At 36.1% G+C, this 16,044-nt stretch overlaps 1 protein-coding gene across 1 annotated transcript in view; it reads right to left on the reverse strand.

Annotated features, from left to right (window-relative positions):
* The window catches only part of SEMA3E (sema domain, immunoglobulin domain (Ig), short basic domain, secreted, (semaphorin) 3E), a 38,402-nt gene extending 24,177 nt beyond the window's left edge, over nt 1-14,225 (reverse strand). Inside the window, exons 1-5 of the mRNA XM_009578099.1 lie at nt 14,132-14,225; nt 6,702-6,821; nt 4,542-4,684; nt 1,660-1,774; nt 1,246-1,315 (exon numbers count right to left, since the gene is read on the reverse strand). Coding sequence (XP_009576394.1) covers nt 1,246-1,315; nt 1,660-1,774; nt 4,542-4,684; nt 6,702-6,756 — 383 coding nt within the window. The 5' untranslated portion in view covers nt 6,757-6,821; nt 14,132-14,225. The remainder of the gene's footprint in view (nt 1-1,245; nt 1,316-1,659; nt 1,775-4,541; nt 4,685-6,701; nt 6,822-14,131) is intronic.
* Between the last annotated feature and the right edge of the window lie 1,819 nt (nt 14,226-16,044).

The following is a 16,044-nucleotide window of genomic DNA, read 5'->3' on the forward strand; positions in this document are numbered from 1 at the left end:
ATTATTGTGTAATTAAAAATGAGTCATCTTTCAACAGTATTCAGGGAGAACAAAATACTTATTGTTTCCTATATGTTTTTCTTATAACTGCTGTGTCCAATGTTCTTTACAAAGTCTTTAATGTATTTATATTTATAACATTTCTCTGAGGAAGCTCTGTGTTGTTATCCCAAAATTTGAAGGTGTGAACACAGGCTCTAAAATACTTGTTTATAAAGACAGAGGAAGTGCAGCAAACTGAACTCAGGTCTTCTATGTCTTTGATCAGTGACTTAAACAGTTAACCATTTTTCTTCTCTAAAATTTTTCCTGCTGCTACTTTAGAAAGACGGGAATCATCCAATGCTGGCTGAAATGAATAGAAGTGTTTTTATATTTAGTGGAATGTTGGTTGGTGTTACTAGTTAGATCATCAAGAGCACACTATGTAGATCAATCCACACAAAAGTACCTTTTTTATTTTAAAATTTTATTCACTTTGTTCCAGAGAAGCAATTCCTTATTTTTTAAAGAAATATCAGTGCTCTCTACAAAGAAATTATCTCTGAAGACTCCAGAAGGTGATCCAGATAATTTTAATTAGATGCCCCCCTTTCTCTACTGGCATGGGGAGCCAGTAGGAAATGCTAGATGCCTGCATCCCTAGAGGACCAGATCAGCCTTGCTTTATTAAAAAAAAAAAGAAAAAAACCCAAAAACCAGGAGAGTGAAATAGTGGCAAAAGCACAGCTGCTTTTCTCTACCACTTATATCCTAAACTAACAGTTGGATCTCCAAGAAACAGGTACTGTGTGCTTGCACTTGAACTAGGCTGCAGTGGAAAAGGAGGCCACCAGCAACATCACAGCTGGTGTTTTAGGCTTCACTGAGAAGTTAGTAGGAATTTAAGCTGCTATCTACTTAAACTTGAATTACAGTGGAGCTCTTAAAGGAAGACAGGTGGCTCTGATAGGCTGCTCTCATAAGCATGCAGGAGTGCATATACTTTGACACTAGGAAATTTTCAAGCAGAGAAACATTTAATTAATTTATGATCCAGATAGACTGGATCACTGAATTAGACTTCAAGCCCCTGAGTGTCATAGAGCAGTTTTTATATTAACAAGGAAGCCCACTGTGAATAGAACAGGGATTAAACTGTTTGCTATTTATTTGCTAAGGGATATTTATCATGCAGCTTCTATCTCTTAAATAGGCTGTTCAAACATTCCTCTGTTGCTGCTATTATTTCTTCTAGTTGTTTACCTTGTAGTGTTGAAGAGGCCAAATATCACTGGATTTTTGTTATCTCGAGTTTGCAGCAAAAACACATCCTCTGTAAAGTTAAAATGCAACGTTATAGATAGCAAACTACTTTTTTCTCAGCCCCAAAAGAGAGACTTCATTACTTGTTAAAAGTGTAACCCTATTTTACTCATATATGCTCTTCAATTTTATGCAGATTTTAAAAGCAATCTTTAAAATCAATGCAATAAATAAAGGCATAATTGATGATAGTCAACTCCATATGTATAGAACTTCATAGACACTGGAAACAAAACACTAACAACCATTCCCTGCTAATGAATACAAGTACAATATTTGACAGTAAGATGTGTTATCATGAAAGTATATGTTTTGTATGGTGGTTTTAGGTTTGTTGCAGTCTAGGATGTTTACCTAATTCATCAAAATGCGTATCAATTCCATTTCTCCCGGGCACAGAGCAAACTAGCCTGGTTTTGAGGAAAGTGCTCCATTTATTCACGAGCATTCGCTGGCCTCCCATATCATTCTGTGTAGAAAGAAACAAATGCTGATGGTAATTTGAATGAGTAAGTCTAGAAGCACAAACATCTCTGCTGAATTAGCTGCTCATTGTATCTTTTAATGTCAAAAGCATGCATTTTCAAACCACACGTCTGTTACTGGTCTTATTTCTCTGGAGTCAGTTTTCGAGTAGGATTGCACTGATCAAGTCCAGGTCTCATTAAGAGCTGTGGGTTTATAAGAACTTTTTAATTCTGTACCGCATCCATGGATAATTTCAACTATACAGCTGTTGCAAAGCTTTTTTATTTCTCATTTTTGTTAACTAGATGTACTGAGTACACTAGCAAAGTTTAGCTTTGCTTTAGGAGCTCGGTGCAGCACACTTGGAAACTGAAGCCCTGAATCTACCTATAGAACTGCTACAGCTGGGGCAAGTCTGAGGCAAGCGTCTACATGGTGTTCTAGCAATTTCTCAACAACTTTAAATAATTCCTGCTTTGCTATGGCTGTCTCATCTTTTTCTTGCTATTGCGACTGTTGGACTGACCAGAAAAGGGGGCATTTAGTACTACTTAGTGATCAGAGTCTGTAACCTTTGGGTAGCATCCTCAAAGCTATGGCCTTACATTCAGGCAGACTGTGTAACTGGCTGTTGAAGGCTCTGTATCAGGCTTGAAAAACTCCTCTCACAACTTCATTCTAAACTACTGAAATTAATTGATTTCCTCAGCTTCACATTGAGGTCTTACAAAAACAGAGATCTGTTTTCCTCAGAAAAGCAGAAATATACAGAGTACGTGCCTCAGTGTTGCAAAACCTGTTACAGCTCAGATAAAACCGTAAAAGCTGGGAAAAAAAAGCCAGTTCTTGAATCACCAGCTGGCTTTTTTTTTTTATTCATTTAATGAAATTTGCATTATAGCATACAGCTGTTAAGTTAATGCCCACATGATAAAGGATTTGGAGTTCTGGACAAGTAGAAGAGAAAGGTCTGTGGGATTTTGGTTTAACCCATGGTTAGAGATAAGACATTCAGGTGGATATATTTCAGAATAGAGGGAACTATTAAAATAATCTATTCAGACATCTATCAGAACACAGGCCAAAGGATTCTACTTCAGATCTTCATGCAGGCTTGAATTCAGAAAGCCAGCTGGCTTTGTGAACATGAATGTCTTAGGCTGCAATTTGGTACTTTGCATACTTTAGATGTTTTAAGTCATACATGAACACTCCTTAAGAAATGTTAATAGGTAGTATGCTGGTGAGCATATGTGACATATACTATACATTGAGGTGACAGAAGTTTTTTAACTTGTACCTTGCTCTTTGCCCAATAGTTTTAGGAATGTATACCCTATGCTTAGGAGGGGGAAGGCAATTTTTTTTCAGAAACAAAATCAGATACTAAGAAATTAACTTCTCATCCTTTCCTTCAATCAAGCAGATGTAGTCCCAATGGGAATAGGAGAGCTCCTCTCATCAGCCTTACTGTAGTTCAATTAATAGAAAAGGAATGCACTCAAACTTCATCAATTGTTCAGAGAGGACCAATTATAGGCAGTTTAATCTGGGAGATCATACGTTAACAGTGCTCCTCTCCAGCAACTGCTCGAGATCTCCTTCCGGTGTGTGGGGCCACGGAGCCAAAAATAGATAGGATCAACACACCAGGAGCATGGCCTGAGTGGGAAATGGATAATCGTGCAGGGCAGTGGATGGAAGAAAGGTCTTTCCTCGTGACTTTTCTGCTCCTTCTGGTAAACCTTATGCCTGACTGCAATAATAATTTGCTGGACAATTCAATCCTTTGTTCTAGTTTCCTATCTGCACAATTTTCCTTAGTTGCTGTTGAGAAGAAGAGAAATGAGAGATGAAATTAAAACATTAATTAGCTACTATTTGTAAAGCACTCTATAGATGGTTGACATTGCACCCCTCCTATTGCTCAGGCATCAGAAAGAGGTTTTCAAAATTTACAGAATCACAGAATAGTTGAATTTGGCAAGGACCTCTGGAGATCATCTAGGCCAACTGCCTTGCTCAAAGTAAGTTGCTTTAAGCAAGTTGCTCAGACCCATGTCCAGTTGGGTTTTTAGTATCTCCAAGGATGGAGGCTCTGGGCAAGCTGTGTCAGTGTTCAACCACCCTGGCAGTAAAAAAATGTTTTCTTACGTTCAGATAGAATTACATGCTTCAATCTGTGCCCATTGCCTTTTGTCCTGTCCAGCTGGCTGCAAAAGCCAGCTGTCTAATAAGATAGCCATCAATCCTCCGCAAATGCAGGTGAGTTGAGTCTCCTCCTTGCTGACAGAATAGGAAGGCAAGAGAGAACGTCAGAGAGGACTGGTGTCTGGGCTGGTCCTGTCACCAGGAATGTGAGGGGACATCAATTTAAGTCAGCTGTGAGAGCTGCAAGAGGCCCTGGACCTACAGCCAATACTAAGGGCGATGGAGCCTTGATCTGAATTGAGAATTTGGATGGTAAGAGAGTCCTGTGGGCAACTGCTATTACTGTTACCACATATCAGCACAAAGAGAGATGGAGTTGAATAACAAATTTCCTGAACTCTGCTCTCTCTCTTAGCAAAATTCAGCTTCAAGCCCAGATTTTGGATCACTTTTGAATTTTCTAATGCTTGAAGCTGTTTACGTGTAAGTTTTTCATTCAGACCTATAACTTATTCTCACATACATTAACAGATGACATATTTGCCTGGGGGAGAAGGACCAAAGAAAGGTGCATGCTTTTTTTTCATTTAGCTGGGGAATCAGAAAAAGGATCTTACCGCACATACGCGTCCCACTCTGGTATATATGGCATGAGTGCTTGTCTCGGCCTCTAATGCTTTTTCAGTAAAGAAGAAATATACTTTGTTATCATCATGGTCTTCATTGTCAGGAATCATGTATGAGCCAACGAATTTTGGTTCTTCAAAAGAAAACAAAAATTAATTGAATTCAAGTTTATTAAAACATTATCTTATTTTTGCAATCCTTAAAATCAACTGGTAGCAAAGAAAAAAATAAAATTAAAGAATTAGGGATCTGTCAGTCAGAGAGCTGTCTAAGGGGATTAAGGTGATAAAAACAGGAAAAAAATCTATTTTTTTGCGGGTGGGTATCTATAGAACATGTGGAATACATTAATGTCAAACTATTTTCATAGCTCCAATTTACAAATCAATATTCCTTTGTACACGTGCAAGAAAAAGACCTTTTTCCAGTCCTGTTCTCTGGGGTTTATATATTTTAATTTGGATTAGGCTAAAACCTGGTGCTAATATTCACATAACAATCTTTGCATGTTTGTATTCACATACAAACCATGTGTAGGAATGTCAACTTTGGTCAAGCAGCCTTTTAGATAAAGAAAAAGCTCTGGTAGTTCAGCTGATGGATGTTATATGAACATATATGTTCATAGACAGAAGATGCATTGTGTCTCTTTGTCATGAAATAAAAACCTAAATGTTTCCTGTTTTGACATTTTGCTGCAAAGTTGAAACCTACGTTCAGACTTCAGTCCATGCCTGTATATTTTTAACCCCACACCAAGCAGCGCTGTGAATGATTTAATCTCACTGAGTTGTAGCAAAGTTTTTACAAGTTCTTTAAATGAGAATGTCATTCATACAATTAGTATGGTTTCTTAAGAAGCAGTGGGTAATGTAAATATTTTCTAACTTCCTGTTCTCTATGAAAACAGTCATTGCATTTTAAGACATGGATACAGCACTTGTTGATTTTCTGAAGTTTTTAATATACATTTAAAAATATTTCCTTTCTGCAAATTTAAATTTCAAGTATAGATACAATGAAAAGCAAAGTTTGAGACCATAATTTAGAGACTTTTATATTTAAAATAATGAAATCTTCCAGAGAGAAGAGAAGAGAAACTTCACTTGCTTATTGTGAACGTCCACCTGATACCATATATACCCATATATAGCCAGTCTAAACACTCAGTTCAGCAAAGCTCTAAGTATTGGACTTAAAGCATATCTAAGCATGTTCTAAACTTTCTTTTTTTTTTTAAATGAATTTAATTCAAGTCTGAGATCAGATTCATGTGGGAAGAAGTATGCAGCAGAACTATTTTCTCTCTCCTGATTCGGGAGGAAACTGCTTTGAAATTTGAAAGAAAAAACTTCTATGTCCTTTCACCGAAAAGATGATGCTCACTATATGAATCAACATAAAAGGCAATTATTGACTCTCCTTGCCAAATATTAGCAGTAATTATGTCACTGTTATGATGAAATATTGCAATACTTTTGGAGCAAAACAAATCAAGATTCTGATTCACAGAAATTTCAACACTTTGAAATTCAGTTACATTTCACATTGAAGAGTATGAAACAATTTCTAAATTTCCCAGCACATGATTTTTCTCAATATTTTTCTAGTAGAAATTTTAATTTTCTTCTTTAAAATTACCTGCTTTAACTTTTTATTTCCTTTAACCGTATGGTCATTGCATGTTTATTATTTTGCGTTATTGCATGACATCTCTTTACTACACAACTTGGTGAAGATTGAATTCTTTTATTGCAACATAAATTTTCTCATCTAGAGAGAGAGTACTGTGTTTTAATTAGAAGATCCCATTAATTAAATAGCGAATTTTAAAATATTATTTTAATTATATCTGGCATATCATGAAATAGTATAGAATATCCGGAGTATAAATTAAAAGCAATTTTAAAAGTGAAAAATGAAGGACTTAAAAGTTCCACTTGTGAAATCCAATATGTAATCAAAGTAAAGATTTCAATATGATCATCCTGGGAGGAGGTTCATGAAAAACATTTTCATTAAAAAAATTCATCTCCAAATGGATATACCTAAGCATGAACAATATAATTTTAATTTCTGGTTAAACAGAAATTCTCTAGTCATCTGAAACACCTCTGGTTCCATGTTCTTCCTTCTCCTTCTTTCCATACCTTTCAACAGGTGCTCACTATCAGGTTCAGTTCGGAGATGGGCCATGCGATTCATGGTGCGAAATAGAGCAGCATCTCTTCCCCAGTAGTCACTGTAGAGACCAGTAAAAAGTTCACCACCTGCAGACCATAGATTAAAAAACAAAACCAAAACAAAACAATTTGGTAATGCTCTACTTATTCATTTCATTGCATATGATAGGAACTGCATTTTAAACATGACTCATTAGTATTTGCTTAAATTCAGCTAAGAAGACGAGTCAATAAGTTACACATAGTCTAAAGAGCATATGGACATTGTTCCTACTAGCACTGCAACATTTACAGTTGGAACAGCATGAGGACATGAATTTTAAGTTTCATTCATGGGGTTGGCCTCATTTTCAAAACTGACTTAATGACTTTGGTATAGATTCACACACAAAACATGAAGGCATTAAATTAACATCTAACCACATCTGCCACAATAACATCTGCCACATCAGGCACCTAAGTTCAAAGATCTCGCTGTCATTCTGTTAGTGCCTGGCCCTAGAGACACCTACTGTTTGTCGGCACCTAAATTTTCACCAGTGCAGAGACTCTGACCAGTGGTTTGCTTCTGAGCACTTCCAGATGCACCCTGGTCTTGCTAACGAGAAGCAACAAATTGCTTGGTCCCAGAACTGGAAGGGACATGTTGGGTTTATGAGGAGCCAGAAATAATAGGAGCTAGAAAATGGGATGAAAACGCAGCAGCAGGTTTCAGAGGATGCAGTGCTAAGGAAAAGAATAGTGATAGCTGCAGCAAACCACTGATTTGGGCTACACTGCATGGATACACCTCAAGGCTAAACCATACCTGAATCCACAGATTGGACCTCAAACAGGGGAGTGTTTCCTGAGCATAGTTACCAGATTTGGCTCTGTGCAAAACACGGCTGAAAAAAAGATTCATTAGTGAAGCACATACTGAAACTACTGGAGGCTGGATGCAGTTATCTCCCCAGCTGGAGAGTAAAAAGCAGTACCTACTACCTTAGAAGTGATTTCTATAAACAAGCACATGTTTTATTAGGCTGAGGGGGTTTTCCAGTCAGCCTACTGGAACTGTTCCACTTTATCTGAAATAACTACAATTTGGGTATACTTGCTGGCTGAGGGGCTTAGGTGTTCAGTGGACAGAGGAAAAAAGCCTATTTTTCTCTGGTCCAGCAATAACTTGTTTTCATATTCTTAAAATATTCACTAGAGTAGGGACAGAACCTGAGATCTCATCCATCCTGCACAACGGGTGATGAATATTTCCTGAAAAATTTATGGGAACAGAAATTGGGTCCCATTTTCAAAGGATTTAGGTGGCATTCACAAATTAAGCAAGCATAGGAAGATATTAGAAATAATACACTGATTGCCAGTAACTGTTGAAAATCTATATGTAGCTGGGTATAACTGGATCATACGTATGCTCAAAAATCCAGCCTATGTCTATCTGACCCATCTAAAATTGTGATATCGGATGTATTTTACTTTAGTGAAATACCAGCAATAATTCCACCTTTTAGTTATGCATGGGCACAATTCCCCTTAACTGACAAAGCATTAAGAGTAATATATTTCATATCCTTGTGGACTTAGATTAGAAGTATTTTAGACCCAATTTAAGAAGCAGACAATTATTGTCACTAGGTGGCATCCGTATGTTAGAAAATAACACATCAGGAATTAAACTGCACAATAAGAGAGAAATAAATTACTTCCAGTTCATGGCTAATCTGAGTGGAGGTTTCAGTGACACGGCTTCCTACCCCCTAATCAAAATAAACATGACTGATCCATTCAAATAACATTTGCTGACATTTATAAAGGATTTTAGAAAAAGCAAGAATTTTGCTTGCTTGTCTCCCTCAAAGTGTGAATTTTGTTTCTCTTAAGAGATATATATGAATTGAATGGTACCATAACTCTGAATAATGACTCTGAAAAGTTTATTGTTTGGCAGCTGGGGATGGTTCAGAAACCTCTGCTGATTTGGAGCTGAGCATAGTTTTGCCTTAGGCTTCACCATATAAAGAATGAATATTGCCTTGTAAAATACATGGTTATGATTTAGTGTAAAATATTGGCAAGTGAAATGAAAGGTAAGTATAAATTATAGCATCAGTAGGAGTTAAGGTTACCCAAAAGTAATAGAGAGCTTTATTTTTTAAACAACACAGAGCTGCTTAAACAACAGTATTTGCCAGTGTCTGAATAATGTTCCAAACAAGCTTCACAACCGTAATTAATGAGTTACATTAGTCATAAATCCCCCTTTAAGAATTCCATTGGAAAAATATCTCAGACTGGCTGGTTTTTTTTTTTTTTTTTTTTTAAATTATGGTGAAGTGTAATACAAAACGTGATGTTTTTATCCTTTCAACACCATAGTGAATCTTGGAAAATGCATCAGTGCAGAGTAAATGATTCGTCACATATTGTTAGTGATCAGGATTGACATTTATAAGTCCAGATGTTCAGAAGTTTGGATATGAAGCCTATTCCTTCTGTCTGACATAGGTATAAAATGTTAGTATATGTAACTAACCTATGGTATAGCATTTTACCATATACAGAGGAAGTTATCACTGATTTTATCTGTGAGATCTTGGGGGAAGAAAATGCAAGTACCAGTCTTGGATGGATACTGTTCCACGAAATATATTGCACAGATACAGAAATTATATCTGATTTTTACCTTGAAGTGTTACTAAATTAAACATAAGACAAGTATCAAGTGTGAGCAGACAGGTCATCTCGCCTAAGGAAAGCGGTGAGACAATACTGACGAGTGTGACCAGCAAAGATCTTAGCACAAGGACATTCAACATAATTTTGAGATCTTTTGCACTTTTGACACTAAGAGGAACTTCTCTTTTCTTCTTCAACAACCTTTTGCACATCCTTTAAATATACGTTACAAATTTTGAACACTGCTAAGTTATTACAGGTTCTGACTAATTTTAGATTTAGAGACAACCTAAGGTTGAGGTTTGAAAAACCCTGGCAAGATTTCTACTCTTTTGTCCTCCATTGAAAAACTACTACTACATATCAACTCACTCCTGTCTTGGTTGCAGTGTTTTATACTGCTGCACATCACATTGATAAACCCGTATCTTCCAGTGAAAATCAACTGAGCAATTTCACAAACCTTCACCACTCCTCCCCTCTTCCAGTCTAACCTCAGCTTCACATGTATTTTACAAATTAATTGCTAAAATTTAAGTTTTAACACAGGCTGGTTAATCCTGCTAAAAGAAGAATAGAATCTTTCTTCTTTCCTTATTTAAACAAACAAAAAAAATCCCATGGACCTCAAAAAATAGTTTTAGCTCAAGTGATACATGCGTATTTTTTAGCTAAAATTCTTTTCAAGCAAATACATCAAAGTTCAACTGGGATTTAAAAGATACCTTTATTTTTTGCCCTTTTCTCAGAGCAAAATATTAACAAAACCAAATACAAAATTTTTCTTCTAAATCCAAGAATTCCTAGATGACAACCCTTAAAATAAAACAGATTGAAGCATGTGATTTAATTTTGAAAACTTAATATATACAAGGGATTTCTATAAATAGGCTGCTTCCACCTTAGAAGTGGGCTTCCTTCATTTGTTATTGGCATGTTTTGTGTACCTGCTTCAAATTGGAAGGTAATGCAAACATAAGCTATTATTCATCAGTAGTCCTTTTTGTGTAAAATCCCCATTATGTCACTTTCTACAAAGTGGACTAGCTCTGTTATGAATAAAGGAGTAGAACGTAAGGAGTGGAAGATAAGCAGTACCTTTCATGCATTTCTTTGACTGTCAGCCAGTTATTACTCACTTGACAACTAAAATCAGAATACCAATTCACATTTTTAGCAGGTGATACTTTTCACAGTAGGAAAAAACAAATTCAGAAGAAATTAGCTATTGCTTAACTGGTAAACTTTCTCTGTATATTTGTATTTTCCGTCTGTCACTCAAGTCTTCTGTTTTGAGAGAAAATGTATTTATTTTAGTTCGTTGTCTAGCATAAAAGAAAAGACACAAATACATGGAACTGTTTTAAAACTGTAAAACCAGAATCAGAATGGATTCCCTGGGTAGAAAACTATATTCAAATGTAGTTTAGGTTTTTCACCACTTGCTCGTGATACATTGCAGGTAACAAAATATGAAATAATTTCTCAGCTTTCAAGAGCTAGTGTGGTCTAAGTTAATCAGTGTGCATGATCTGATATCAAAAGTAGTTCTGGCTATTGAAAGCAGATGGGAGCGTTCATTAGAAATAGAAGTCCCAAAGTTTTATATGCCTTTTATCTAAACATACACATTTTATTCAGCCTGATTGCCATCCTACATCTATTCTGTTTCCTGATGCTGACAATAAATTGCTAAAAGTTAATTGTTCATGAATTGAGGAATTTGTCACAAGCTACTTTACTACTGGGTCAGATAACCTGTAATAACTTATGACAGCATGGATACTTAGTCTTAAAGACAAGTCATGGACTATTGTTTTCTTGAAGTGGGTATTTTAACTGATGTGTTGAAATACGTGAAGAGATACAGAACAAGAGATTCTCTTTCTTCCTAAATTAATCTAGCTAAATCTGGTTCTAATTAGTGATGGTGCAAATGATCTTTCAAGATCAAGATTTTAAAAGCTTTTAAACTTTTATCAGAGGTATGTAAACTTTCCTTGTTAGTCTAATCTTCACTGTTAGTCGATAGCCACGCTCATATAGGCTGCTGTGTTAATGTGAGTTGCAGAGGTGGAAGCAGGTGTTGAATTGTTTAGTTAGGAAGAAAAAGATGCTGGGATGTGAAAGCCTTTACTAACAGGTTTGCACAAAATCTTTTCAAGGACACGCACATTGGCTGAACCTACATGGGAGAATGGAGGCAATTCTGGGGTGCAGGCTCCAAGGGCACGCTGACTCCATACCAGGAGCGGATTTCACTTTCTAAGAAAATTGGTGTGCATGAAGAAGAAGGGAACCTCCAAGCATTGGAGGAAAGACTGGAAGACCAGTCCTGGAGGGTGCATGGTGTAGCTGTCATCTCCTGTCATGGGGTCATGGCCACCATGATTTGGAGTCAGGGCTCAGCTGAATGAAAGAGCATCCCTTCCTTCAGGGCGCACTTGGCATTAGAGGTCTCAGTCTCATTTTCAAATGTCAATTAAAACATTATTTAATATTCATTGTGTTTGCATCTATGTCTTCTACCCTTTTCAAATGGATACTTACAGAGATAAAGGATATACATTCTGGAGCAGCATTAATTCTGTTTATTCTGTAAGTTTTGTGTCTCTGGTTAGTAGAAGCTAGTAGAATATAGTAGAATACATGGAAATACAAACTTCTTTAGGATATTTTTCCTAAGTGTTGGAATTGTTTATTTCCAATAGTATAAAAAGTATAAAAGCATAAATAAAATAATAAACTCTTTGAAGAATTTTGTTATGCTTTTAAAATATCATTTTATGATCACTTGAAATTATAGAATTCCCAATGGAGGCCTAAAAAACAGCCTCTAAATACCTTTCTCAAAAATACCTTTGATGAATGGGTAAAAGTTTGTCTGGTTTTTGGTGTTGTATCAGTGATGTCATGAAAATGTATTATTTTCTGCTGTTAATCTTGCCACATTACAGAATTGTTAGCTTTGTGAGATTGATTTTATAAGTCTTTGTTAGTGGATGTATAAGACTCTGATCAACATTTTTCAGGGAAGGGCTTATTTGATGGATTTCTCTTTCAGATAAAGCTGTGAGGATCCATAGGATCTCCCATAATCCAGGCAAACTAATGAATAAGCCAGAAACACAAGGACTAACCATTAGTCTTGAAATGCTCAGTGGGACAATCTGGCTTCCATTTAAGCAAATAAAATTCACATTGATCTCACAGTAGGAACATGATCAGGTTAATTTATTTACTTAGTCTGTGGAGAGGTTGAGAAGGACTTCAAGATTAGACCATGAGGTTTCAGGCCTACAGCAAATTCCATGGGATGAGTCTTTGTTCCCAGGCTGAGCTAAGACTGGAATCTGTTAAAAACTGTAGAAACAATTTAGAAATAAGGGTGGAAGAAAAGCGTAACAATCTGTGCTTCATGGATTTTGGAAGGTCAGTCAAAACACAGCATTTTTCTCTGATTCTTTCATGACGTCTTAACCCACTAACTCTTAAGAATTTGAGCTGTAATTTTTTTTTAATGGGAATGAGCAATATTTTGAAGAATTGCAGCAATTTGAAAGATTTGTCATTACTGGTCAGGATTCTTCTTGTAAGTAATTTGTTAATGTAAAGGAACAAATAAACATAGCGTGTAAAAATACATCTGTCACTCATGACCAATACTTCTTCACCACCATGGGTGAGATATATCATTGTAGTTAATAATCAGAGATTTTAGCTGTCTGATTTTAAGATATAAACTCAAATGTAAATATCAAAGGGCCCTAAAATCCTCTAACTTTTTTATCCCTGAAAAGTTGAAAGTTTATTTGTTCTCTAGACTTTTTTCTAGCTCTTTCTTTTAATGACTATTCCTTTTGAATGCTCAGTTTTCATCTTATTTATGTTTTCTGAAAACAAACCACTGTGTTACTTCCTAAACGCATCTAGCTTTCACCCTTTACCTGCTGTTCCAGTCTATTTTTAGTCAATGTGCTGTAATATTGCCAAGACTGTGTTTGCTTGATCTCACAAAATGTTTTCAGGAAAACATTATAGAGGAAAAAACATACTACAACTTCAAAGGTCCCAGCCCTATAGTGGTATACTTACCAGCAAGGCACAGAGGAACACTATCTCAACACAACTTTCTGCTACTGCAGGACTTAGACTGACTTCTATTTTTGTAAGTGTCGAGTATAAGATCAACTCTCCTAACAGAGAATCACCAGTTTTGGATAGTTTTTTTAGAAGGCAGCATTGAAAAAAATCTATTTTGATCTCAAAAACTGTAATTTATATAAACAATAAATGCTTGATACAAAAACAGTTAAATTCACATTTTTACAAGATGCTTGTTACTCAGATTACATCTCAGTGGATGAAAAATAATAAATTTTGTGTATTTGTCTCAGTCTCTCTTAGTCTTAAAAGACTAAGCTAGACATATTGCTTTGCTTTGAAGGAAAGCAGGAGATTATTGTTTCCAAAATTACACAACAATCAATTACCTCTTCAGGATGGCACGTGTCATATAACATTTACTCACTTCAGTGAGACACCCTTGCTGGAGTTAATGCTGCCTGGGATGTAATATTAGTGTGGGCAGCACCATGAGGATTAAGTCTGACATGTGGAAGGTTGCAATGGAAGACTGACAACACTTCGGTGTGCTGAAGAAAGAGACTCAGAATGACAGATTGACAGGACCGTGAAGCTTGTGACATAAAGATCATTACCAATTAAGATGGAGGTGAAGGAAGAACTGGGGTCAAAAGGGCACCTGCCTCGTCCTCTCTCAAATTTGTGCGATTCCAGTTGAAACAGATGATCCTTTAAAAAAAAAAAAAATCACAGAAAACAGCGTAAACCCTACAGGCAAACAAAAAAGTCCTTAGAGACAAGCTTTAACTTTGTTATACCTTTGTAATGGATTGACTTCATTAGGGAAAAAACCACAATTACTGTTGCTCACTGATGTACTACTAAAAATTCTCTGGGTTTCTACAAATCATCTTTGTGTGTGCATTGCCCAAAAAGAATCAGTAAAATATGCACTAAAATTGCACTTGCTTCATTTCTGTGGGAGTAGGGAGTGAAGATTCCTCTATCTTTTCTCCAAATTATCTAAACACTAAATAGATATCTAGCCATGGAATGTATTTTCCTCTTTAAACATTTTTTTCCAGTAGTTGTTAAATATATCATGCTGTGTTATCTTCTCTTGGTAGCTTTGAGATGTTTATATCTCTTCTTCATAAAAGTATGTTTAGGAACGGATCTTCAATTATGCTTTGCAGAGCAGATGTAATTGCTGCAGTGGATTTAACAAAATATCAGTATAAAAACAATATTAGCAACTTAGCTTAATTTGTCTGTGTAAGGCTTTAAAGGCTGAGAAAGAATTTACAATTTCAATTTTCATTTGCAATGCTACATTTGTCCCAGCTTTCTCAAAAGAGCCCATTAATGTCTGATTAAAATACCAGGTGAGAGCACAATATTGTTTTAATTTATATACTTATAAGAAAGCATAACACAAAACACGGGGATGGGGGAGAATAAAAGGGCAAATAGAGAGAAAGCTATGAAAGCTTTATAAAAATATGCCACCCAAGCATCAAGTGTGTGACTAGTAAACATTTTGACAGTCTAGGAGTTCCACTTATGTGTAACAGTTTTATTCAAAAGTCTACTGAAATGCAGATTATATCAACATATTGGATAAATGCAACCTACCTGTTCAGTAAACTAATCTCAGGTTCATATTGTTAATATACTAAGGCAAATGTTTTGTGAGGCATACATGTGACAGAACCCCAAATACCCCAGAATTTTGAGGAGGATCTGCCTGGATCTCTCCCTTACAGCAAACATTCTCAAAGAGGTCCAAGAGGCTTTTTAACCATAAAAAATCAGGTTTTATTAGACCTGACTTTTCAGGTATTTATTAGAATAACTCAGTATTTGCACATAAAAAAGCTTGATATAGCTAGACTGGACAAAATAGTGTCCTGGTAGTCCTTATTTAAGTATGTGTAGTCCTTTTAGTCCTTATGTCTTTATAGCAGGTTCTTTTTTCTGCTGTTGCTTACATTCATGTAATTTTGGGGGGCTGTAGCATATGCAGCTTGGTCCCTAGAAAGTTTTGCTTTTGAGAGATACAGAAACCTGATCATGTGTCTGCTTTCTGCAATGCTGTATTTCCCACTCTCCTTCAGATCACTCACCTATGTCCACTCATCCCACCCTACAACCTACAAATCTCTCTCTTTTCCCAAGCAAGTGCAATTGCCCCCAAAGCAAAACTAATGTTCTCTTCTCTTGAGGTAGCTCCACTCATGACAGTTATGCTCTCCTGAAAAAAACATAAAAAGACAAGGAACAAAGAAGCAGAAGAGATACTGACCATTGCATGGGATGGAAGACTGGTAAGATAATAATAAAAAAAAATTTTAGAAGGACAGAAAGAAAAAAAAAATAAGGAAAGTGGGAAAGTTGTAGAGCTGTTAGTTCCCACTCATTGATGAATAATTGAATATTTCTATGCATTTCATTTACAACAGTTAATCTTGAATTTGTCACAAGCCCCTGCCCTTCAAAGCATTATTCACTCCTTAATCCCCAGATCAGCCAAGCTGATCTAGCTATC

This window comes from Fulmarus glacialis, unplaced genomic scaffold (genome assembly GCF_000690835.1).
Source record: "Fulmarus glacialis isolate BGI_N327 unplaced genomic scaffold, ASM69083v1 scaffold39025, whole genome shotgun sequence".
Lineage (NCBI taxonomy): Eukaryota > Metazoa > Chordata > Aves > Procellariiformes > Procellariidae > Fulmarus > Fulmarus glacialis.